This window comes from Drosophila ananassae, chromosome 2L, assembly GCF_017639315.1.
Source record: "Drosophila ananassae strain 14024-0371.13 chromosome 2L, ASM1763931v2, whole genome shotgun sequence".
Lineage (NCBI taxonomy): Eukaryota > Metazoa > Arthropoda > Insecta > Diptera > Drosophilidae > Drosophila > Drosophila ananassae.
Window position 1 is genome coordinate 14308285 of NC_057927.1, and position 26403 is coordinate 14334687.

At 41.7% G+C, this 26403-nt stretch overlaps 2 protein-coding genes across 9 annotated transcripts; one reads left to right on the top strand and one right to left on the bottom strand.

Annotated features, from left to right (window-relative positions):
• On the top strand, window positions 1–26329 carry LOC6501184. Of its 5 annotated transcripts, none has more exons than XR_004311535.2 (8): window positions 1–105; window positions 16780–17544; window positions 20572–20724; window positions 21576–21716; window positions 21809–21923; window positions 22596–22792; window positions 23882–24403; window positions 25459–25578. XR_004311535.2 is itself a non-coding variant. In XM_014911430.3 (7 exons), the coding sequence occupies exons 2-7, from the start codon at window positions 16920–16922 to the stop codon at window positions 25731–25733; spliced, it is 1506 nt and encodes a 501-aa protein (XP_014766916.1). In that variant the 5' UTR covers window positions 5993–6150; window positions 16780–16919; the 3' UTR covers window positions 25734–26329. The 5 variants fall into 5 exon arrangements, 2 of the variants coding, with proteins under 2 accessions (XP_014766916.1, XP_014766915.1); XR_004311534.2 differs by lacking the exon at window positions 1–105 and adding an exon at window positions 5992–6150; XR_004311536.2 differs by lacking the exon at window positions 1–105 and adding an exon at window positions 5992–6150 and having other exon boundaries at window positions 22596–22783.
• Window positions 167–10654, bottom strand: LOC6499400 (putative defense protein 3). Of its 4 annotated transcripts, none has more exons than XM_001954677.4 (2): window positions 1848–3930; window positions 167–1017 (listed from the first exon to the last, which is right to left on the bottom strand). In XM_001954677.4, the coding sequence occupies exons 1-2, from the start codon at window positions 2276–2278 to the stop codon at window positions 945–947; spliced, it is 504 nt and encodes a 167-aa protein (XP_001954713.2). In that variant the 5' UTR covers window positions 2279–3930; the 3' UTR covers window positions 167–944. The 4 variants fall into 4 exon arrangements, 1 of the variants encoding a protein (XP_001954713.2); XR_004311541.2 differs by lacking the exon at window positions 1848–3930 and adding an exon at window positions 10548–10654 and having other exon boundaries at window positions 956–1017; XR_006506880.1 differs by lacking the exons at window positions 167–1017; window positions 1848–3930 and adding exons at window positions 7548–8013; window positions 10548–10654.
• Window positions 26330–26403: the final 74 nt, after the last annotated feature.

A 26403-nucleotide genomic window follows, 5' to 3' on the forward strand; every position in this document is an offset into this window, starting at 1 on the left:
GATCAGTTTTCTTTCTAAAGTCGTGGCTGTAGGTTCTCTCTATGAATTAAAAGTTTATAAGATTAAATAGAAGAAATATATATATTTTAAGTCTTTTTTAATTTGGTGAGTTCTAAATAATAAACTTACCTTTAAATAATATTTTTCTACATATTATGTTGTTTTTATTTGTTTATTATATTTGTTATTGATTGTTTTGATGGAAATTATATAAAGACCTTCATTCCAAGCAGATAGCGAACTAATTAATCAAACAATAACAATTTCTATTAATGAAGAACGTTTGTTAAATATTTTTATTGAATTTTTTGTCCAATTTCCGAATATTTTCTATTTTCTCGCTGTTCTTGGAACCAATTTATGGATGACCTTATCGTCTGATGTTGATTCCTTATCCGCTTCGTCCGATTAGAGGCAATCAGCAAAAGGGCAATCCCAGATACTCAGACCTGGCCTGCTTCTCTTGGCTTACGTTTTTGCCAATTTTTGTGGCCGTCTGAGGGAGGCCTGGTCTAATTACTTTATCGCTATCGGTTCGCCTCGCACAGCCGGCATGAAAGGTGCTTAAAGTTTCCAATTTAGTTGCACGCCCAAAACGAATTTCCAATGAGAAGCTGGGCAACGTGTCTGGAAAGCCAAACGTGCCCGGCTCGTGCCTTTGATTTGGTTGAGTTCGAGTGGGTGGTGGCAGGTGGTGGGTGGAGGGCAGCGCCAATGTGGGAGTGCCTTTAGATGTGTGTATGTGGGACGACTGGTCATTCATAAACGTTAGGCTAAAAAGTCAATAATTTTGTTTGGTAATGTTGATTGCAAAGGGCGGGAAGGGTCTTTGGAAAATCTTCAAACAACAATTTCTTTTTGACTAATTAGGGTTTTTAAGATTTATTGCCCGGCTGAGTGGATGGGTCGGTACAGCTGTCTTATAACTAAGTACATAATTTCAGTTATTGCGGCTCCGCCTGTACTTTGTTAACGATGTCGCTCCAGAAGGTGCCGTACTCCTGTAGCACAGTGCCCCTGCAAAAAAGAAAATTTAAATATCCGAGTTGAGTCGAGCCGAGTCATAATGGATTTTAATTTATACGGAAGATTGCACGCAAACGGTGTCTATAAATAGGTAATAATTGATGATTCGACAATTTCAAATGATGTTGTAGTTAAGCCGACACTAAGCTACATACATTTTTAATGAAAATTGAATTTTAAAATAATAGATTGCATAAGATTTGTTTAAAAGTTTCCCTCAAATCCCCCACCCAAAAACTCTTGATTAAACCACTACTTTCCCTTTTGATTAATCATATTGTGTGCCTCCTAGAATGATTAATGATAAAATATACAGAAAATAACATTTTCCATGTTGGAGAGTGTTGACGGCTGACAAAGTTGCTGTTGTCGCATAAAAACCATTGACAACTTTTCTTTGGCTTTTGGCGTCTTTGGCTGTGTTGCTGTGATGCCTTTTTTGTTGAACGGATGATTGGACGGATTGGAGACTCTTTTTCGCCAGAGACTGACTCTCTTTCCAAATAAATCAATTACATAATGCCTTTGTGCGATTATCCGGCAACTTTTTGTCGGCCTGACAATTATGCGCGCATTACATTATGTGGGTCAACGTGGCGTATGATTAATGAATCCCTTCACGGCTACCAGCCATGATGGTACAGCCACTTTTGCTCCTAATGATGATTATGATGATGGCCACGGACGATAAAAGACACGTACTACTGTCTTTTATACACTAAGTTCATTTTTGGCCAAAAAGTATGCCATTGAAATTTGGCCATGAATTCTGGGCCCATTCATAGAACTACTGTGGCTCCTTAAAGCCGTATTTTACTTACGTAAAGTATACATTGCCGCGTTTATTTTGCGGTGCCTTCCAAATTAACTTGGCTCCCAGTTTATCTCGATTATCCGAATGCGTTATGGCGGAGCACTCCGGAATAGTCTTGGTGTTCTCGCTCTGCACCCACTCCCCGATCCACTCGTTGGAATTGGCATCTCTGGCTTGCAGGAAAAATCCCCGGAAGACGGTGCTCTGATCTGAGTGCGGATACACAACCACCGATATCTGCTGACCGGGATGATAGGTCTGGGAATCGGCCACAACCTCGAAGGGATTCGAATGAGCCGGCTGACTTCTGGCCTTTCCATGATTGGGTTGATTCGCTCGCTGCTTCACACACGTATCCGATGGAGCTCCGTCCGGAAAGGCTGCCACATAACCGATAAGTACTACCACTAGGAGGCAGTGCATCTTGAGATCCTTCATGGTGGTTATTTAATATTTTGTGGTCGTGGGAAAAACGCGCGCGTTCGGCTAATCTAACGGTATAACTCGGCTCGCGGCCGCCATCGCCGGCGGTTTATAAAGCCGCCGCCGAAAGCTCCGCAGCCGCCAAAGACATGGGCGGTAAAAAAAAAGAGAAATATGGACAAGCGAGGTGGGATATATAGACACGATTAAATGAATATATATTCAATTCATTATTTAAATTAAAGTAACCCATTCCATTATTAATAATTTACAATATATGCATGCTCACACTTATTATATCTTTTTTAACATTTTCACAACATAATCCTTTATAATCCTCTCTAATATGTTTATTTTCAATTTATTTGTCATTAAATTACCCTGAAAACAAATCCGCTTTGGTAAACATATTAAATTCTGTTTATTTAATCCTTCTATTTAATGAATTCCGAAGGCATACATTTTTAATGCGCTCTATTCACACTCCACTCAGCTGGGACCCGGTGATTTATTCATAATTATTTATGTCCGGCTCTGATACTATTAATATAACCGCAGTCGTATGCGCTTTGGCGTTTGCGGCCAACCAGTTTTTAATGATCAAAAGCAAATAGCCAAAACAGAGTTCCTTTCCTGCATGGTGCCCCAAACTGGGTCACACATTAGTGTTGCCCCCAACGCCGGGCCACTCCCCATCCTCCGCTTTTGATTCAACACCCAAAGAAATATTATATTTCAAATGTCCTATTTCGAATTTTTAGCCATATTTGATATAAATATTGTAGTATGATTTATTGCTGATTTATCATAGTTTGAAAAATCTGTTGATAAAATTATTTTCTGTGCACTTTTTTGAGTCTGGGCTCTGGCTCTAAGTGCTCAATTGCGAAATTCTAGGCTTCTAATCGCCAGCGTTGTTGCTGCTGTGTTTGTTTTTCGACTTTTTGGTGCATTTTTCAGCGCGTTTTAATGTTTTAATTGACAGGCAGCCGCCGTTGGCGTTGATTTTGCTCCGTTGAGTTTTGGTTTCGGTTTCTATTTCTGTGAGTTTGGTTTTCCTCTTCTGATTTTGTTGCGTTTCACATTTCGCAGTTGGGTTTCAGTCAGTCGGTGGTTTCCTTTCTGGGCACCGCCAACGTGTATCAGCGGAAAATGGGTTTTCAAAACATTTCCCCTTAAATTTATTTCAACAACTAATGGAAGACTTTCATATTCATACTGCATAGAACACTAATAGAAAATTTTAATGTGCTGCTAATTGTTTCTAAAAACTTTTACAAGAGAAAATAGAGTAGTGAGTACCTTCCAATGGAAACGAAGTTTTTATACCCTATTGGGGATTGGATTGGTCATTAATTCATCGATAAACTGATCCTCTACAAACCTTCATTACAACTAAGAAATGATTCGCTTTTGTTTTTTAATTTCTGATGAAGTCCTTTAGGATATTCGTAGATCCATGATATTCATTTATATAGTCCTTACCCTATAGCTTTTATATATGGGTGCATGGAAGGCACATTGTGACCCACAGCGAAGGCTATATCTTTGCCAAAACACATCCGATTCTAGAGCGGAATACCTTAATTGATTTGTAGATCGATTCTCCCCCAATCTTCATCAAAACCTGAGGACAAAATATTTTTCACATTTTTCGCCCAAATTTCCAGGGGATCCCCTTCAAAATGTGGAAAGTGCATGGGAGGCACATTTTAGCCCCCAGCGAAGGCTATATCTTTGCCAAAATACATCCGATTCTAGAGCGGAATACCTTAATCGATTTGTGGAACGATTCTCCGCCAATCTGCATCAAAATCTGAGGGAAAAATATTTTTCAGATTTTTTGTCAAAATTTTCAGGGGATCCCCTTCAAAATGGGGTACCTGCATGGGAGGCACATTATGGCCCACAGCGAAGGCTATATCTTTGCCAAAATGCATCCGATTCTAGAGCGGAATACCTTAATCGATTTGTGGAACGATTCTCCGCCAATCTGCATCAAAACCTAAGGGAAAAATATTTTTCAGATTTTTTGTTAAAATTTTCAGGGGATCTTCCACTTCCCCTTTAAAATGGGGAACCTGCATGGGAGGCACATTTTAGCCCCCAGCGAAGGCTATATCTTTGCCAAAATACATCCGATTCTAGGACGGAATACCTTAATCGATTTGTGGAACGATTCTCCGCCAATCGGCATCAAAATCTGAGGGAAAAATATTTTTCAGATTTTTTGTCAAAATTTTCAGGGGATCTTCCACTTCCCCTTCAAAATGGGGAACCTGCATGGGAGGCACATTTTAGCCCCCAGCGAAGGCTATATCTTTGCCAAAATACATCCGATTCTAGAGCGGAATACCTTAATCGATTTGTGTCAAAGATTTTTTGTCAAAATTTTCAGGGGATCTTCCACTTCCCCTTCAAAATGGGGAACCTGCATGGGAGGCATGGGAGGACCTGATGGACAAAGTTTTTTGCAGATGTTTTGTGGAATTTTTTTGGGGGGTGGATTCAAAATGTAGCTATTATTCTGTTTGAAAATGTTAAAATACATTTGTGGTTACATATTTTGTTTTCTGAAGGGAGCAACTTTAAAATACCTTTTAAAAGTTTATAAACAGAAGTAGTCTAATGAGAAAGTTTAGCGACTATGGTTATTTTCGTTGCACAAAAAAGGTTTGTTTCAACGTTTTTAATTAACCTGAAAACGAAAATAATTTGTTTTACCATTTATTTTCTGTTTAAATGGAAATAGCATAGTTTTAACTAGTTTTTGTCGACTCAACTCAGTCTGAGTGCTCTTATCCTTTTTATGGGGCAAGTCAAACATCATCCAAATTGTCCCAAAAATTTTAATTTGTTTAAAATACACATTTGGAGCTCTATACTGACCAAGCACTCGTTTATTGCTTAGATATTGCTCCGCACACACACACATTGAGCAAACATAATTTAAAACTTGTTTTATCAATTAAAATGTTGGGGTTAAATATTTAAATTGCAAATGTCAAAATCAGCAGTATTAAATTGTTTACTTTTGAAAAGCCTGTGAATACACCCCCAATCCTATAAATATGATTTCAGATTGCATTGTGCCAGAAAAATAGCAAACAATAGTGAACTTTGAAATACAAAAAGGGAAGGCAGTTCTTTATTTGCATTTGTTTTTAAGCTCCGTTGTGTTTTGTGTTTTGCCGCACTGCTAAAGGTCAGTTAACCCAGAAGCTTAACCGAGAGACGAAGCTGGCCGAAAGGACATTTCATTCATTATGGATGCGGCAAATGCGAATTTTCAACTCCCCGATCTGGGCGGCAGCTTCCCCAACAAAAAATGTTCGAGCATCGAAAATGACATTTGCGGCACAAACACACTAGCACACTCACACACATATCCTTCAGCCATCCAGAAGGCAATGCATGCTAAATTCACTTCAAACTACAAAATACAAACAGGACGAAAAAAAAAAGAAATGGCAAGTAACTAAAGGAAAACTGCTTGCCGCCTTAAACCGAATGTGCCATGTAAATAGTAAGCGAAGGGAGGAATGGGGTTAAGTCAGAGGGGCGGTGGGGGGGGCTTCGGAAAATCCACTCCATCGACGAAGACGGTTGGCGCGGAAAAGTGTGTCACCTGCAGGGTCGCCGCTTTTCCACTGCGCATGTCCTGTGAGCATTTCGCCAGCCGCTAGTTGGTGAAAATCATTCAGAAATTTCACCAACAACGGCCAAAAAGGACTTGAGTCTGGCCCGTGTTCCGTTCAGAACGTGGTCAGACGTTGAAGCGCGTGGTCGTGGAATTGTCTCCTAACAAGAGGAAAAAAGTGAGAAGGCAATTAAAAACAGCAGCAACAAAGCAATCAACTAACTAGAGCAGATCCAGCCAGGAAATTGTGAGCAATTTGTACTTTACTATATTCCTTACGCGCGCGTCTGTGTGAGTGTATTTGTGTGTCTGTGTATTATCCTGACAGAGTGTATGTGTGTGTGTGAATGTGATGATGAACCCCGAACAGCAAGCAACAGAGCAAACAACAACAAAAAAAGCGAAAAAAATACAAAAATAAAGAAATGAAAAACAAAATACAAAGAGAGCGTAAAAAGTGCCAAACACAAACAAACAAAATCAACTTCAGTTCAGTGCCGAAGTGGCAAGCAAATATTTTTCAGAATGGCAAAGAAAAGCACTAATAACTTCAACCAGAAAAGTGAAAAGCAATCAAAGTAATAAATAAAGTGGCAGAAAAACAAAAAAAAAAAAAAACTAAAGAAAAACTGGAAAAAAACAAGCAAATGAAGGCAAAATCAAAAAAATCAATGCCTTTTTTTACGGAATTATACGTTGCGTATACGTGATATGTACCAGGGCAGCCAAGTAAAATAATAATGAAGGAAATTCTCACGTGACGCATAAAAAACCACAAGCACTCACACACATACAGACACCAGGACCCCCTCACACTCACACTTACAATCTTGCACCAACAAAAAAATGGCAAATACCTTTACACTACCTGGGACACAAATTGAAGTTGGGCGAAACATATTTGCGCAGCTAAGTTGCTTCAAGGAAGCATATGATTATGATGAGCTTGCCTTGTATTGCATACTTTTCGGGGCTCGAAAATGACAACAGCTGGCAGGGTGAGACGAGAGGGTCGATTGGGTGGGTGGGTGTCATTGCGGCGGTTAAGATTGCCTTCTGCCACAATTGTTGGCCGCTATTTTGCATACATTGAATTTAATGAACTGCCGCCCGTGCGTTTGTGCGGCGGCGGCTTTGGATTTGCTTTGGCTTTTTAATAATTTAGCCTGCCTCGGAACTAAATGGCCTGGCTTTTAAAGTATGAACAGTCAGGCGACCCCAATATGAGTGGCAAACGAGTGGCAAGATGAGGAAAAAATAAAAAAAAAAAAAACAAGAAGAAAAAAAAAGGAAAACACGAACCATTTAATGCCCCTTCGCACCCTCTGTGCTGGCACTCTGGGTGTGTGTGTGTGTGTGTGTGTATGAGTGAGTGTGCAACCCCAAGAAAGGAAGGGCAGGCATACTAACACACTTAGCTGTAGGACTACGTCATCCTAGCCCAGAACTCGGAACCCAGAGCCCCCAGAAACCTAGGCAGCAGCCAAACCAAACCAAAATGAACCGAGACCCCGGTCTCACTTTGCCTTTGCCGTCGCCACATTTTCGCATTCACAATCACATCGCGTGGCATAGGCACAGGGTCTGGCCTCCAATGGTCTCCACACACACACACTTTGCCACACACACACACTCTGTTACACACATTTATACTCAGACACAGACACAGAAAACGTGCACATGCAGAGTTGGGTGAAGTTATACGTACTCGAGCCCCTCTTTCGAGTTGCTCTTTCGGATCGATTTCGGGTAACATAGACTTTGCGGCAGTTGCCTTCAGCTACACTGCAAAAAGGAGAGTTTTAGTTAATATAATTAGGGGGAATTGTGACAATAATCTTAAAAACAGAATCCTAATATCACATTCTAGATTATCAGATGATTTTAATGATCCTAAGAAGCCTTATTAAACTATCATATTTAAGCTTAAAATACTATATTTTTCTGCGTGCCTCATCGTTGCAGTTTCGCTTAGTTACTTCGCTTACTGCTGCACGACAATCTGCATGCGGCATGACACCAAGGGGCGGTGCAAGCCGGAGAGGGTGGCAAGTAGAAAGATAGTGCCTGGATGGAGACGTCATCAATTCCTATCCAGCCTATAAATATACTAAAAAATGAGATATATATTATATTTATTAGATGGATAGATGCCTATTGGCGGTCGTGGCAAGTGTTGCAGTAAATTTCGACAAGATTCGAATGCCGGCTCGACATGACCCTTGACCTTCCACTAGCGCCATGTGCTTGGTATAGTCTGTAGTAGCATGTGCTCGCTCGATTTGCCCGTTTATGCTACCATTTACCGCCCTGATCCGTGCAACCGCCCGTTCCTTGCAACTGCAAAATCATTTGCCATCCAAATCGCATGTCGTTGGGGCAAAGTTGAAATAATACAAACCAGAAAATCGAATAAGAAATAAAAACCCGAAAAAAAAACCAAAAATCCTTGTCGCACAGTTTGCGTTTATAATTTATATTACATTTCTCCCCTCATATGAACGAGGATTCTCTTGTTTTAGTTTCGCATTCGGCCTTGTCTTGCCAAAGTATCTGTAAATGTATCTGTATCTGTATCTGTATAATGTAGCTGCGACCATGCATGCGCCATTGTATCTGAGCCTTTGGCAGAGGCCAGTAAGTACGCCCGATGGCATTTTGGTACTTTTTTTTTTTCTCAGCCCAAAAGAGCTGCCCGCTTTATGGCTATTAAAATATGCATTTAAATATATATATGTATATATTCCTTGGCCCTTCTATATAATCTTCGATGTGGCTTGCCTCTGTCTCCGGTTCGAAGGCTACGGACATACACGGGTCTGTGCTCCTTTGAGGCGTTGTTGAAAATTGAAATTGTGCGCTTATTTATGGAAGCCGTCTTGAGACGCTGGCGTTGATTGCCGTAACGCCCCATTGCCTGGTACATGACTATAATAATGATTGCCATTTTTATAGGCCAGCTCTGGGAAGATAAATTGTTTGTGCCCGCCGCTGGCTGGAAAATCGTTTCGACTTTCTTCCGCTCCCATCGACATTTGAATCCTTTGGCTTTCGAAAGTTTTTTGGTTTCTTTTTAAGATTTTTTGTCGAGCTTTTAGTTGCTTTGTTTTAAGGGCCGGATTTAGGAAATGGCTGGTGGGTTAAGGCTGCATGAATACCAATGAAGCGAAGCACCATTTCGAATTAAATCCTGCCAGCCAGCAGGACTGCAGTTCCTGGAAATGGGATACAATTCAAGCCCAACGATGTGTACACGGCGTATACTTAATTTTTTGGGCAAATAGTAAGGAAAAGTAGGATAAAAGCAGACCAAACAGTTGACAGCTCCTCCCACAGGCGCGGTTAGCTTAATTGCACTAATTAATTTGAGCGAGGTGAGTCTGTAAATTGCGTTTAGCCCACCCAACTCCCAGGATATACCGACCATACATAAGTAGCTTAAGGATAACTAACTGCGTTTGTCCACCTCTGGGGGCATTGAGTGTGTGTGTGTGTGTGGATAAATAATCCTATTTCTGGTCGCCTGGCACCATTTTGCTGATGACACACAACTGCCGGAGTCAAGCAGTCGAGAGTCCTGCGAACTCCTGACTCCTGACACCGGCAAGTGGCCCTCATTATGACCGCAGTACATGTGTATATAAATATATATTATGTGTGAGGGCAGTGCACGTGTGGAATATTAAGCAAACTGTGCAAACAGTCCTTGTCACATTAACCATGTCCTGGCAACTGCATATGTCAGTCTATGGCACTCCATCACCTATGGCTATGGCTACTAGGATTCCGCTTCAGGAGCTTGACACTTGCGAAAAATTGTAAAGACTTTTGGAACTTAAAAGGGAACTTGAAAGGGTTTGAATGCTAGAATCTAGTTCGAACTCGAATTCTTTTCCTGAGCATTTTAAAGACTTTTTGGGGTACTAATTAAGGTTCTAAAAATGTATCCTTTTACCCGTCTTTTAGAATTTCTCTCTCTGTAAACCTCCAACCCCCATGGGACCTCTTCTATATATAGAACACATACACATATTTTGTGCGTGATCAATTGAGTGTGCGTTCTGGCCGTTTTATGCGCAATTAAAATGACCGATGACCTCCCCAACGACACCCGCTTAGCGTCACTTCACGCTCCTCTAAGTGGATTCCCCAAGCTTATGGATTAAGCTCGGCCAAATCGCATTTGTGCAACGCGGTGTGCACTCCGATGCGGGCCAAAGTGTGTTAAGGCCTAGTGGCATACATATGCATATGTTCGCACGTGTCCTGCCAACTGGCAGGAGCCAGGATCTCACCCACCTGCACAGAGGGGTTAAATATTGCAGCACTCATGCGATTTCTGGAAGCGCCAGCCGAGCGCAGCCACATCCGTAGTCACATCCGCTGAGCGTTGGCAAAAAGGATATATTTCTATATAAGGGTGTATATGTCAGGACGAGAATTTAATGGGTATTCAAGGGGTATATTAAGAGTAAATTTATGGTGGTCTGTTTGCCAAACGAGAAAATGAAGAGTTATAGCTTTGTTTTTGGAAAAAATACTTCTATCTCTGATTTGTAAGATTTTAGAACCTAAATCTAAAAGAAACAAAGAATTCCTTTTTTAAGTCTTTAGTAGGTATTGATGAAGCCTAGTCTATCTTACCAAAAACTGCTATATCGTTAGTTCAACGCCGGCCAAGTGCACTGGGATTCGATGTAGAACTGCCACAGTGATTGCGAATGCGAATTCGGATGCATTGTTGATGACTTTGTGCATGGCAAGCGAATTTAATGGCTAAAATTTCTTTTGTTCGGGAAATTGAGTTTAAATTGCGCCGGCAAATCAACCCGGCAATGGCCTTTCGGGGTCGGTAGTCGATTGAGTCGGAACAAAGGCTGATATCCGCCCATTTCCCATTAAATACACACCATATATGTATAACCACTGAAACGGAATCCGATGAATCACAAAAATATTACCATAATAATGTGACATGCTGACGTATCTGATTTGGCCAATCGGCAGCGACACGCCTCGTTGCGTGCATTAGAAACTTCATTAACCGGGCTAGTAAGTAATACTTACTAAGTATTCGCTTCGCATTCAGTTGGCTGCACACAGGGCGTATGTGCAATATGGATTGCAGTACAGATTGCGGCAATGTGTGGTGGCATTTGCACCATTAAATATATGACAGCTGTAAGCGCAAAGTCAAACCATTTATTTATAATGTGTCAGATGGAAAAGGTTAAAAGTTGCCCATCGACTGGCAACTCAACTCGACTCGACTCGATTCGATTCAATTGCTATGGAAATCCGTTTACATTGAACTCGCTTCCACTTCCCCTTTAGCTGGAGCGGAAACGGAAATGCACAAAAGGCAAGAGGCAATGGGGGAAGGAAGCGGAAAATGGCCGCCGACGACAAAAGCACAAAGTTGTATATTTATTATCAAAGGGCATGGGACATGCATCCGCCCGGCCAAGACAAGCTGCAAATCTTTTGGGTGAATAAAGTTATCGGCTTTCGGGTATTCCGTATTTAGTATTTAAAGCCTCAACATGGCTGTGGTTCCTGGTGCTGGGCTAATTGGTGGGGTGGCACAAAAGTTTCCAGGGCAGGAGCAACCAAATACCAAAATACGAAATACAGGTAGTGCAGGAACCGCCGCTTGCCACGCCATGTTTCGTGATTTTCTTTGATTCAATGCGTTCGCTTTTGGGGGCTGAACGATGAAGGATGAAATCGAGGTGGTGGCAAGCCGGGTGGCGGGGCAGATCGGCCAGGGGCACCGCCTCCCTTCCCGATATAGCTTCAGCTCCTGCTCACGCCTCCAACAACATGTACGGCTCACGCCATTTCCGCTTGCCAGTCGCCTGGCTGTTGTCGTCGTCGTCACAGTGCACTGAAAAAAATAATTCTTTTAATTTAATCATCCATTCGAACAATTCCCCCCTTGGTACAAATCATGTCCTTGAATCACTATAACATTTTTTCCAAGTGTGCCATCGGCGCTGGTAACCTTTTGTTGGCGGGCTTTGTTTGTTTGTTTGTTTGGTCGCTGTTACAATACTTTATTGTATTTCGCATTTTTCGCCATTTTATTTATTGCCCTTCACATGGCAACCGAAAGCGATTCAGGCCGACCAGGCCAACCAGTTCCAACCTGGCCAAGACCACGAAGACCTGAAGAACTCCAGGAGAACATGGCTCGAAAGCTCAACAGTTTCGCGACGTTCCAGCAATCATAATTCATTCATACTTTGTCCTGGCAATCGCATATATATATCCTTATCCACTTAGTAATCCGGGCATTTCCCACCATTTTCCGACCACCTCGCAGTCGGAATGAAATGCGAACCTAAATTAATTCATAATGAGGCGCAGCGAAATAGCAGCATGGAATTTGTTTTTATTTTCCCTTTGTTGGGCTGCATACTTTCAGGTCCTGTGATGGGCAATTTGACAACATGCGATATTTAATTGAGTTTTAATATACGTAGTGACACACAGTCTCACACACACGCTAATGCCACTGGGGATATTTGAAATATAAACCTAAATGTAATGTAATTTAGCCATGAATGCGATAAGCATTACTCAAACCCAAAGACCTCTAACTAAAAGTAAATGGATCGGATTTTTACGTGGAAGGCGATATGAAATGAGTCATGAATTAATTAGAGAGTTCTTTATGTATTTATATATTTTACAGGATGATGGCCAGACTTTTAGCCATTAGTAGTTGTGCGCTAAGAGGTGAATAATTTCATTTAAAATGTAATTGGAATGCAAAACAAGCACTCGTCGGGGGAGGCGCGTGCGGACATCAAACAATAAAAATGGCAAGGAAAATTACATTCATTTTTTTCGCTACTTTCAGCAATGAGGAAGCCCCTCGGGGTCTGATTCATCGCTCGTTGGCCACAAAAATGCATCAGTCCTTAAACAAAGGACAAAGGAAAAGGGTCTGAAAGGAGCGGAATGAAACTCAATGACCTGTAATCGAGTCGAATTGATGTTCCTTCCCACTGATTGCTCAATCGCCCAATTCATTTGAGTTTAATTTTCGCCTCTGAAATCCTGTGAATTCCCCCCCGGGACAGGACTCATTCAATTTGCAAGGAAGGGCCGAGGCAATTCAATTAGTAATTTTTGCCTTCCGAGTCATATTTCCATCTCTGGCCTGGTTTAATTAATTCTGAATTTTTCAGAATTCAATTCAATCACTGCCATCAAATTGAGGTCGACCTGCCAGGTAGAGAGCTTTGATTCAATTGTTGAGTCTTAACCCAGAAATGTTTTAAGTAAGATGTTATTTAATATTTTGACAAAAATAATAAATAAATGGGCAATCCAATCTACTTGGTATGGGACAAGAAAACAGTCTCTTCCTTGTACTAAATCGATTCGAGTTCATTTTGGACAGTGATATATTGATTTAATCATTGAATTTTATCCCCAAAACGAATCCAGTTTGCGGATGCTGTTAATGATTATGGCCAGCATGTCTTTTGGCCAAATAAAGCACCACGAAATTCTATTAGTTTTGCCAGAATCTTGGGTCCTATTAAATGGCATGTGTATATGTAGTCGCATTGTGTTTTGTGTGGGCTGCCACGGAGCTATTGTGCGGTTATCCGTCTTCGTCCTGGCTCCTTTGTTCAAATCTAAGTGTGTGTGTGTGTGTGTATGTAGTTGTGGGCCAAATGCCAAGCAATTTGTTCCGACCACATAAATCTTGAGAAATAATTGCTGTAATGGCACGCATTCGCAAAGATTTCTGTCCCCAATTGATAGAGAGCCGCCTGAAATATGCGAAAAGAACTGCATCTTGGCTTTGGACTTTAGATTTTCCTCCCAGATTGCTTGGCGATGGGTTTCTGCAATCAATAAAATGTTTAATATCTAAGTCAGATATACTATAAGCATCAGTTTCTGATTATTTGGATTTAAGCTTAAATTTAGATGCTTTTCTAAGTTATTTTTAATAACTACAAGGCCATGAAAAATGTACAAACTATAAATAGTTTCAAAGCTAATTTAAATAGCATGTCAGTAACAATATTCAAAATAGCGAAAAAAATCTATAAATCGAAGTCAAGGAAGTGCGATTGTATCTTGTATCTAGATCCCTGCATTTGTATCTGTATCTGTGTATCTGTGTACTGGCGCTTAGCCAAAGTGCGTTCGTTTTGGCGGCGTCTGTAAGCCCACTTGGACTTTGCTTTGTTTGCCCTCGCTCCGGCCGGGCCGGCCTCTTTCCATTGTTTGTCTAAGCCAAGCGCATTGTTGTTACTGCAAATACACATACACACTCTAACTAATACACACACACCAGTACATATAAAAAGTAACACACACGTGGCCATTGGCACACATGTGTGTCCTCTGCCATTGTTTGCTGAATTTATTGCACGAATTTCTGAATTGGCTCTTTGCGACTGTTTGTAGTTTTATTTTTATTATTTTTATTTTACCCATAAAGGCGAGGCGCGTGTCCTTGAGTCTTATGCTAAAACAATGGCTATTCCTTCTCCCCAGGCATTTATTGGGGCATCCAGAAAGGGGGGACCTCCTCTCGAGGCCATCCGACAGGATGCCAGTCAGGTGGCTGCTTTATGATTTATGCTTGTGTCATGTTAATTAGCACGATCTCGTCCTGATTAGGGTCGCCTCGTTTATGTATTGCGCATACGCCACGTTGTATGCGCAAATTTTTGGCTCATAAATGTCCTGACACTGCCGCCGGCTAAACAAACATGATATATTTTCTACAGTAGATGCTTAGTTAGTGGAAATTACTAAAGAGACGAACTAGTTTATGGTTAGTTTATAGACTTGTGCATATTTATTCAAGAAGAGCGGAAAATATTGGATTAAATACTAGCTGAGAACTAGAGGGACCTCAAGTACGGTGAACTTTTATTCGAGCAACGACCGCTGAACAAAGGATCTGCGACAACAAAGAAGTCCCATGGAATAAACTCCAATTTCATTTGATTACTTTGGTAATTAGTAATTAGTGGAGACAAAATAGAAGTTTCTTTTCAAGGAGTTCACTGTACATGGGTTCAAAGTTGGGTCGACATCCGGGGCTGATGTTGTTGCTGATATTATGGTTGTAATTTCCTTGTCGTGGTTGCCCCTGATGTGTCAGGCATTTGTCTCATCAACATGTCCTTTTTGGCGCGGAAGCGAAGGCAGTCACATGGAATATATTGCGTATACGCCCTGTAATGAATACTCTTCATCCGATTGACGGCGTCTGAATTTATGAAAAACGAAAAACAATTCATGGCGATGGGAATCGGTTCTGGTGCAGAAACACATGTAGTCACTCCTCGAGGATGGAACATAAATATGCAACATGCTTCCCCTACATCATTCGTGCTTCAGTGCGCTGCGCGTTATGCGTGCCTCGTGTGTTTACGAGTTTTCTGCCCGAGCAGAATAAGCCCGGAATTGTAGCCCGGAATCGTAGTGGCTACCAAAACCAAACTGAGAAATTGAGACCCGGCTTAAACCGATGAATTTGTGGTAAATTTTCGTTAGCTGTAAAGCTGCCACTGGCATAAATTACAAGCAAATGCGGATTTTCAGTGTCTGCCTGGCTTGGCCAAAAACCATGTTGGCCACGTTTTGTCTCTGGGGTCTCTCGGGTGCCCGGAAAAGTATTTATTCTCAAATCAGCTCCAAAGCCTTCCCATTTGGCTTATAACCAAGGCCCGAAAACAATGGTATTTGCCTGTCAAGGGCGATTCTAATGTGGATGGATATTTTTACAAATGATTGTGTTTAGGCCTTCTGTTTGGAAAATCTTTATAAATAGAACAGGTATAGGATGCATATGGTCCTTGAGCTTAACGAAGATGGTTATTAATGTTGGAATATTTTATTTTTGGCTATGCAATTATTTATAGCCCTTGGGGAAGCCGTCAAGTTTTCATTTCCAACAATTGTGGTTAGCCATTTTGTCTGAAAAATCGTAATAAATAGAAGTGCAGACATTTCGAGAACTCAAGTGCAGACAATCTTCTCTTGACTTGATGATTATTAATGTTAGGCCACAGAATGTATAATCCAGGGCTGTGGGGTCATTTAAATTGCTTGACAAAGCCAAGTTTGAAATTGTGTTTGTTTAGCTTGCCACTGGACTGCAGTTATGGCTTTAACCCTCAATCAAATATGCCAAATGTCCAGCCACTAATCCGAGTAAATAGCTGACTAAATAATCGCCACTTGCCACAAAACATGCGTTGCATGTTGCCCAGTTCATGATTTATTCAACAGCTGCCCGTGTCCATGGCAGCCATGCAACACAAATCATTGTCATGCAATTAAATAAAATATAATTGGAACGAATTTTAATTAAATCCTGCCATAATCGGCTCAACAATGGATTTGAAGGCCTCGCCGTTTAATATCGCTGTCCGCATGTCCTTTGTCCATCTGCCGCTTATCCTGCTGTCCGCTTGTCCGCTTGTCGGCCTGCTGTCCGCTTTGGGCGCGCCTAATCCAATTAACTGTCATAGACACACAAATTTGCCGTCAGTCAATTTTGGTGTGCAGTGCCAAAAAGTCGCCCACAGCTGTGACAGTTTTGTCCTGGCCAACCGCCCCTCCCTGAAAATAGGCGTGCCTGCCGGGGGGCGCCATCTATGTGTCAATGTCGGTTTCAGTTACAGACTTTTGGTGGCACTTTCGGAAATTGTTTCAACAACGAAGGTTTGTAATTTCACACGCCGCAAAGTGATTAGCCCGACCTTTTGCCTCCAAACTAGGACTCTCTTTCCTCAGAGCTTAGGACTCTGATTGAATCCCCACCAAAAAGCAAACCAAATCAAGACCAAACTAACCCAAAAAACTACTTTATCGTTCGGTCTTGTTACAGTGAACGGGAAGAGGACGACGACTTTGATGTGAACCGGAAACGAGGGCAACGACTAAAGGACTAAACGGGCCAAGGCAGTGTGCAAATTGATATAGTCGACAGAGCAGAATGGATGAGGAGCACGACGACGATCGAATAATATGAGATTAGATGGGGCTCTAGAGCCCCGGCCCCGTTACGGAGCTGTCCCGTTCAAGGGCCGCTTCCCCCTGAGGCGCGAGACCCGCGAACAATGTGAGTCCCAGCAGCAACAGTCAGCCGACGAAGACGACGAGGCCACAGATGCTGAGTGTTTGACCAACGACAACAACAACAATAACACTATCAACAGCCGCAACAACATCAACAATTGGCCAGCAAATAGAGCCAAATTGAACTTACAACCAGCAACACTACGAACAACAAAGCAGAGGAGCTCAGCAGGTCCTGGTGCAGGAAATTTGAAACGCTGCTCGATGGTTGCCACCCTTAAAACGCGTGCCCCGCCATCGTTAATGTTAATGGGCCAGAAGGACCTCCATTCAGGATCCAGGAAAACCAGAATGAAGGCAGCGGGGAGAAAGGGAGCTAGGGGAGGCGGAGGAGCAGGAGCAGGCGCAGGACCCGGACCAAGATCTGGCTGGGAACGTCTCAACTCGTCCCTCGTTCTGCTACTGATATCCGTTATTGCCCTAATGCCACCGCTGACGCTGGGTGATGACGGTGATAATTTCTTTGCCGTGAATGCCTTCAGTGCTGGTCCGGAGACCACGACGCCCGAGTTTGGTAAGTATATATTAAGTATACCCCCCAATGATAAGAATGCAGCACAAGGTTGGTAGCATAATGCCATCCGTAGGCTGGCTCAGATACCTCGCCATGAAAATGAAAATGAAAATGAGAATGAAAATGAGTATAGACCTCACTGACGTCATGGAGGTGTCACGTATGCGACGGCTGCCTTGACAGTCTTTTGTTCATCCTACTGCTGGAGGCAATTCCATTGCAATTGCATAAGCTGCAGCTATGTCCCTCGTACAGTGACTAAAAATAGTACGAGAATAAATGTTATCCAGTGACTTGCCATACCTAGATTCTGAGAACTTAATTGACAAAAATAGATTATTGCCACAGCTTTCCTCTGAAAATTATTCATTTATTTAACTTTTAAAATAGTCCAGATATCCAGTCTCCATAAATGAAATATTTTCGCTTTGTAATCTGAATCCACCTCCCTTTTTTATTAAAAACATCCAGACGATACCTGATAGACTAAAAAATTTCAATAGTAAACTGTGTTATTTAACCCGGCCTGGTATTTCTTTATTTTCTTTGTTTTTCCCTCGTAAATTGAGTTCTCCACATTTTTACTTTTTAATAAACTCAGTTCTGGGAAACTGGGACGGCCTAAAGGAGAATTCCCCTGCTTTAATAAACTATACCATTTTTTCGAAGAGCTCTTTTTGCCTCAAGGTAAGCCAATTTCCTGAAAGCCACTATGCTTGGGCTCCTTATTTCTGAACCATCCTCCGAGCATTAAAGTAGTTCTCTCATACAAAACTTAAATGGCCTGTCTGCTTTCCAGAGTACATGTAGATTTTAGCCAGAATGTGAAAAGTTTTCCATGTAGTCCCATTTTTTTGTATATGTACGGTTTAATGAAGCTTCTGAAATAGGGAAAGTTCGCTTAAATAGCTCGGCCCAGTTTGGTTAATTATAAATGCCGGCTCTAATGCAACTCGGGCTGTTTAATGTGCTCCCATCATCCCGTCTGACATGTGCAATTTGTAGTCGGATTTTAGGCACATCCCTTTAGATGAAATATTAGCCGAAGCCGGCCCGGGCCGGACTTGGTCGGGCAATTGGGTAATCGCTTTTTGGTAAGGCTATCAAAAGGATGGCCTCGGGTCAGGGACATGCACCGCGCCAAAAGCGGGAGTCCGCTTTTCTGAGCCCTCAGGGCCACCGCCACCGCCAGGCAGCCACTTTGTCAACACTTTCACAGAATTTCCCTCGCTTTCTCTTCATTTTATTTTTTTTGCTGGCGCGGAAACCAAAACCAAATAAAGCTCAGCTGGGGAAAAAACGTAGGCAAAGCTTTGTGGAATGCTGATGCTGCGCCAGCTGGGTTTCCTTTCTGCGGACTTTTCCGGATAGGGTACAGGGGGGTCAGTCGATTGATGTCGGGACTGGCTAATGCATTAGTAATAGTTTTCGATACGATAAATCCAATTCGACAGTTGTATGACCTGAATGGGGTTACTAAAAATCTATACAAAATCTATTTCAAAGGGCCTGAATATTTAATATTGGATTGAATAATAATTTAAGAAGTGAATAATTTTTGGGGCAGTCGCAGAAGTATTGTATTAGGAAGCTCAAATCTTAAAGAAAACTAGTAAGTCTAGTAGTTTGAAAAGAGTACAATCAGCTTTTTTCATTTAATTATTGATTTAATGATAAATATTCTATATAGAAAAGTAATTATGTATTAGACATCTTGAAAAATAATTTTTTACTATAATTATAGTCAAGTCAGTTACAACCTCAATTTCTATTTAAGAACTTGGTAGTCTACCATTTTTTCCACTTAACCATTAGACGTATTAGTGTTCATATACATACAATATATTTTTTTGCTTTTTCGTTAGCCTCTTGTAAACTAAAGCTCTATTCATAGCCAGGCGTGCATTTAAAAATAAACCGCAAGCAAATAGACTCTGCCCCATAACAAGACCCTCGCACATGCACAGCCATGAACTCATACACTCAAGCACACACTCACACACACACACATAGACTGCGGCAGGCATCTGGAAAATGGCGCACCCCGTTTGCATGAGCAGCCATTTTGTTTTGTCTTTTCGCTTCCGTTGGCTTAAATGCGGGCTCTAGCGCTTCGCATCCGCTACCAAGTTCATTCTGCTTTTTGGTCTTGGTCTTGGCTTTGGTCTCGGTAATTATGGCCGCGGAGTATCAACCAAATTAGTGAGGCAAATGGCGGGAAGTACTGAAAAAAGAAGTTGAATAAATATTCATATATAAATTTAAATAAATATTTAAAAGAATGAATTTGGATAGTTGGGGGAATAAGCTCCCAAAACTATAAATGTTTACATCCCGGATGCATTATTCAAATTAGCATTTTGTGAAAGTGATAAATAGAGCACTCTTATATGTCTGTAGGTTTATTTTAGAGCTAGCTTAGAACTTAAATCTTGGAAAAGATTTAAATATTTTTTTTACTGTGCCTCTGGCTTAACCCTTGACTGCGGCTGAGATTTTGCACACATTGTCGGTGGGAATCCTCGTGCCGGAGAGTTGCTCCCAAGAGCTTAATTAAGATGTGAAGGGCCGCAAACGCAACTCACTGCCGGCTCGACCATGTGTGAGTGGGCCGGCGTTTGTGTGAGCCATGTTTTCATTCCATTCAAAGTTAATGAAGGATTCCTAGTCAGCTATCCTAAGTGAAAAGCGCCGAAGACTTATGCGGCGAGTATGCCCCTCGAGGAAAACATCACACACACACACTCTTACACCTCGGAAAAACACATAAAAACAGAGCGAAGCAGCAAAAACAAACACCTCCAAGGCTGCTAAAGAATTTACATTTTAATCTGCCCCTAAGTCGTTGGGGATTTACAAAAAACATTTCACCAGAAACTTTTTTTGGCCCCACTGCTTGCCTTTTTTTTATTGATATGCACGGCGGCAAATCGAAAGTTTGTGTCGGTTTCGTTACAAATTTTACGCCTGGGATTAGTCACGAGTAACCAAAGTACATTTTCCCTTTCGTCCTCTTTTTTAACACAGATTATGCCAGCCGCGGACAGAAGAAGTTCGGCGACAAGTGCGAAAACACCTTGGAATGCGGTTTTCCCGGCTCCATATGCGATCCCAAGAAGAAGTCCTGCCAGTGCACCGAGGATCTGCCCGTCACCAATCACATTGATAAATGTGGCAAAGGTAAGGCCAGGATTTCCCCCTCTATTTCCCTTCATTTTCCTTCGCTGTCACTCTGCCAAGTTTTCATTAAAAAACCGTCAGAGGAAAACTGCAGTGGCAAGTGAAATCCCACCCCCAAAGGGTTGCCATGTCGTGATTGTGGGGCGCAGCCACAAATTCTGTAAATTAAAATAGAAACTTGGCAACAAACCCATTGGGTGGCAAGAAAGTGCAACTAATGCACGTTTGACATAATTATAATAGATATTTCTGACTTTCCCCCCCAAGGTACTGTAAATTAGAATCAATTTGGAGGGACTTTCCGAGTTCAGCTTTGATGTGAATATTTATGGCTGCTTGGGATTCTCGAAATCCCTCTCTCGACAGCTTAAGATTCTATTTTTATGGCTCTGACTCAACTGTGATTCTTGGCCAAGTGTTTCTTCGGCCATTGATCATCGTATGTTCCGTCAGATTGACAGGCAGCCGGTCCGTCATTTGGTTATTTTTGTTCTTGGCCAAATATCTCAATAATATTTGTCGACCGAGTGGACAAATGCTGGCAAAGTCAATCCGGGGTGGTCGTATCGCATATCGCACTCCAATCAACCATTAAATCAATCCACAAACCGTTACGACAGCTGGGAAATATTTTTCCCGATAGTAGAACAGCCCGGATTGTTTACTATGCACCGTGAACAATGCTTGTATATTATATTATTTGCTTCTAAAAGAAAAGAGAACAATTAGCCAAATTATAAACAAAATAGGGTCAACTCTGAGCTTCCCCTTTTTGTTCCCAATGTCCTTTTTGCCAAACATTTGTAAGCTTTACTTATTATCCTCTCTTATCCTTAAAATACAACCCACAGAGGCCGCCGTGAACGAGTCCTGTTTCTTCAATGAGCAATGCGAGATGAAATACTTCCAGACGGAGTGCCGGGACGGACGTTGTATCTGCCGGTTCGAGATGTCGCCCATTTGGGGCAAGGACGGCTCCGTCGAGTGCAAAGGTCGGTGTGGTCACATACACATGGTCGAAAACATGACTCGAACTTGGTGGTTAATGGTGCCATATTGTTTGCTTATTTGGCTTCGTTCACAGGACGCCAGGACAAGAGGGGACCCGAGGACTACATCGATCCGGCCATGATTGGCGTGCTGGTAGGAATGGCATTGATGTTTATTATTATTTGTGTCGTCCTGCGATTGTTTAGCCAGTGAGTAAATTGCAATGCAAACATCATCATCACATCCACAAACTCACTCCCCACACTCTTTAACATTTATAGTCTAAATAGTCTATTTGCGGTTTATGGTTATAAAGTTTTGTTTAATAAGATAAAGTGGAAAAAACATTCAAGTTCATAAATCAAATGATCTTGAAATCCAGACCACATATTCACTTTAAAGCTTAAACTCTGGTTATAGATGTCCGAGTGAATCTATTTAGAATCTATATCCTGCTCAAAAGCTCTTACCATTTATTAGTACCAATTAATTTTCTTAGCATCTGCTTTTAATGTGTCTTGGCCACCCATCTATGTTGCAACCACCGCATCTCATTTCAATCTCATCCATTTGCTCTTGCCAATAAACTGGGTCAATGGGTTTGCCGGTGCTTTGATAGAACTTCATTAAATTGTGGTTGGCAAGCGATACATAATTCGAGCACCAATTAATTTCCACTCGAATAAACAGAATTTCTGCATTAATTGGCATTAAAGAGAGTCCCCATCACCGTCCTATCACCCAACCACCTACACTCATTTCCACTGCTTTGAAAGCCCGCATCACCCGCCTTCTGTCTAGCCGTTGCCGAACCATGAAATGTAACTAATTTCTGCCATCTTTTCGCCGCATGGCAACCTGGCAACCCGGGTAAATTGCAGAGCACGCTGGCGTGAGAACCGGACCATCTTCAATACCCCGAATCCGCGCCTGATGAACGTCTCTCTACTGCGGGACAGCAAGCTGCTCCATGGACAGGAGCGCCGCGGCTCCAGGATGTCGGTGCGGGCCCCCTCGCGGCAGCCTAGCATGGCCTCCTTGCGGCCCCACTCGCCGAACCCGTCGCTAGGTAAGACAGGTTTGTATTCCAGTCCTGTCAGTGTCCTGCCAACAGTCCTGTCTCTGGTCTTCCGCGCGTGCATCTTTTGTTCTTGTTTTGGTTTTCCACATTATTTTTTTTGTTAACTTTTCGGTTGAGTTTTTCTATGGTCTGTCTGTTGTCTCAACAACTTGCAGAACTTTCTTTTTACAGCGAACGAAAGCGAAAACCCCCAAGTACTTACCCAATCAATCAATCAGCCAGTCAATCAGTCAGTCAGTCAATTGATCAGTCAGTCATCAAGAAACAAGAAACGAACATAAAAAACAATTGGGGTTGTGGATGCACTCGAGATAGTAGTGGACGTTTAAGATAACTTTTTTTAATTAGGAAAAATGATAAAACTTTTAAGACTTTTATGAAGTGGTATGGAGTACTTTTGAATCATTTTTTTATAGTTAATTAAAGTGCGAATATTGGGTTTGATTTCATATTGAAATATATTGTTTAAGTTTCTATTATCAAAAGTATAATGCCTGCTACACACTTTCTTACCCAAAAATTGAATTTAAAATTATGATTTATTGATTTTAATTATTTTTATTGGCAACTAGTGCGTTGGGCGGTGTTGTGTTGCCAACCTATCTGACCATATTCGCCACCTTAACCCAACAGATATGCCAAAGACCAACGAAGCAGGAACAACAACTCTTTGGGGGGCTCAATCAACTTGACTGACAGTTTAAGAACCGTTTTATTCAGCGCCATTACGGTGATAATTGTTGTTGTACGAAGCCCAGCGGACAGTTGTTTGAAATTACCTTTTTTGGGTTATATTTATATTGTTGTTTGAGTTTTGCGCCCCACCACTTACCACTTACCACCACCAACCCACCGCCTACTTCCCGCCCACCACCTGCAGCCCCCATCAACCCCCAAAAAAACTTTCCCCAAAATTCGATGTCGCGTGCCCAGCTAAAAGCAAAATATTAAACGTATCCAACCGCTCATTTCCCTCTCCAACAAAAAATAATACAAAACACCTAAAAACGAAATCCACAAACAAAAAACTGCGCCGGAAAACACAAACATAAACAATAACCGAATACGGGAAACCCGAACAAAAAGGACGCATGATCCGGTCGAAGAGCAACACACGCTCGAGTGACTCCCGGGTGAGCGATGTGTCCACCTGCTCCCGATTGCTGGAGCATCCGAGCGCCGCCAGCCAGCACAACCTGGTCCATAGCCATTTTCTGCCCTACGTGCCAACGACAACGGCGGCTACCGCCACCGCGACCGCAACGACGACGGCCACGGCGGCGGCGCCATCGGGTGCGGGTGCCAGCACAACCACAGCCACAACGTATGCTGCCTCTGCCACACCTTCGACCACGACCACGCCTACGCCAACGCCCACACCAACGCCAACGCCCACGCCCTCGGCAAACGCCACCAGCACCACCACATATGTGTCGTCTGCGGGGACGGTTCCATCCTGTGGTCGACCGACTAAGTTCTAGATCACCGCGATATATGTACATTTGTAATATATATATATTATCTATATATATATATCTGTCTGTATACGTATCACACACAATGACAATGAAAAATATCTGAAAACGCATCCATATCAGGGTCCAAGAGGTAGGCAGACCTGAGAAACCAATGCTAAAATCGTAAAACCGTATAAACCCACCCAACCACCAAAAACCACCCAAATATGTTGACAGTCTGCGTAGTGTACTCGTAAAGTTGATGTCTTGTCTAGCGAAAGTTGCGTCCAAAAAGTTGTACTCGTACCCGTATCCGTAATCATACACTTGGGAAAATTATGTTCAATTTTTAACTAGATTTATTCATATTATTTTAAAATTATTCTTAAATAGTCCTACATAAAAATAAAACGTCATTATCCCAAGTGTACCCGTAGTATTCGTTGTACTCATTATTTTCATTGTTGGCTCGAAGTGTTGTTCCCTAGATTGTAAGCCGTAGTTGAGAGTTGCAGTTAACCTGTTCGTACTACTAATAATACTCCAACTTTCACAACTCCTGCCACTGCCACCAGCCTCTTAGAGAACACCCAAAAATACTGAAAACACCGATACAGATACAAATACAGACAAGATGTCTAACAGATACAGATACAAGGAAAAACGATCGTAGAGAAACTCGTAACAAAAGCCTCATCGAAACTTGAAAACTCTATCTAACCTACTCTGAAAATCCATTGGAGCATCCTTTTTAAGTTGAATTTCCGCTTTAGTTCATTTCCTTTCTAGCACGGCTACCTAACTATAGTTTCCTTAAATGGCTTTATTCAAAGATATAATTTAAGATATAATAAAAACATGAAAACGGAAGACGATCAAAAGAGTAACAAATATTTTTGAGAAGCTCAGGAAAAATAAAATATAATTTCTTAGTATCTTGTACAAAAATTATACCTAATTTTATTATATAAAATATATATCTACTCTTTCGATCGTTTTGTATATAGAACATACAAAGTAGTAGAGCTCGTAGAATCCTGTGGACCCAACCACTCGAACTCGAGTTCCCCGTTGATCACATTGCTGTTGTCCTGTGATGCCAACGATAACTTCCCTTCAATCGGTTATCCGTAGAGTCAAAATTAATCTTCCCTCATTGTCCTTGAGATACTAATGATCCTTTTTGATGAATGCTACCGTCCACAGGCTCCCATTCCGAGTCGCATGGCAGTGCCAGCAATGCCTCGGCCACATCTGTGCGCTCCAATCGCAGCAACTCAGTGGCTCCCGGCAAGGTGGGTCACCACGAGCGCCACGGATCAGCCCATCGCCAGCACCACCCACATGGCGGACACCACCATCAGCAGCAGCAGCAGTCTCATCCGCAGTCGCCGCAGGATCAGTCGCTGGTCACCAACATCACCACCAATCCGGTGGCCGAGAGCGTCACCGTTGAGATTATCGAACCGGGACAGAAATAAGGATGTATTTAGGATTTGGTAGAAGAAAAAGGCTACCCTAGGCAACATGGCATAGGCAAGATTAACTGGCAGACTCTCTGAACACGAACACTGGACAAGAATTAGAATCGTCGATATGTACACAATAAATTTAAAAAAAAAATAAAAAAGGATATATAGTCACGGTATATGCACGCGATAATAAGGCTGGCTCGCTCCTGGGAAATATCCAAAAGGGGCGTGTCCTGTCACAAAACCAACTTACACATGACGCCATTGTTAGACTCTTTTTGACAAAGAAAATTTTTGCAATTAATGAACATTTTTTAACCAAACCAGTTATATACTTATTATATATATATACGGAGCATATAACAACTTTGCCGACACTCACACACACACAACCACTACACACATACACCAAAAACAATGCTAATTGAATTAACCGTAAAAAATAATTGAAAAAAAACCTTGCATAACAAATTCATACTACTCTTTTTTTTCAACCAAAAAAAAAAACAAAAACTAAAAATTCAATGAAAAGAATCTTTAATAATTTTAATAATATATTGTAATGCAGTTATATAATCTAAGCTTTGGGTTAAAGGCTTTAAGGATTATACAAGAAAATAAAAAAAAAGAAACACAAAATATAGAGAAATTCTAGAGAAAACCTAGTGTCAGGCAAGAT

Coding starts and splice junctions, on each gene's coding strand:
- LOC6501184 (XM_014911430.3), top strand. CDS start 16,920: ATGAGATTAGATGGGGCTCTAGAGCCCCGGCCCCGTTACGGAGCTGTC. Junction 21,924..22,595: donor GTCCTGCGATTGTTTAGCCA/GTGAGTAAATTG, acceptor GGTAAATTGCAG/AGCACGCTGGCGTGAGAACC. Junction 22,793..25,458: donor CCCGTCGCTAGGTAAGACAG/GTTTGTATTCCA, acceptor TACCGTCCACAG/GCTCCCATTCCGAGTCGCAT.
- LOC6499400 (XM_001954677.4), bottom strand. CDS start 2,278: ATGAAGGATCTCAAGATGCACTGCCTCCTAGTGGTAGTACTTATCGGT. Junction 1,018..1,847: donor CGCGGCAATGTATACTTTAC/GTAAGTAAAATA, acceptor TCTTTTTTGCAG/GGGCACTGTGCTACAGGAGT.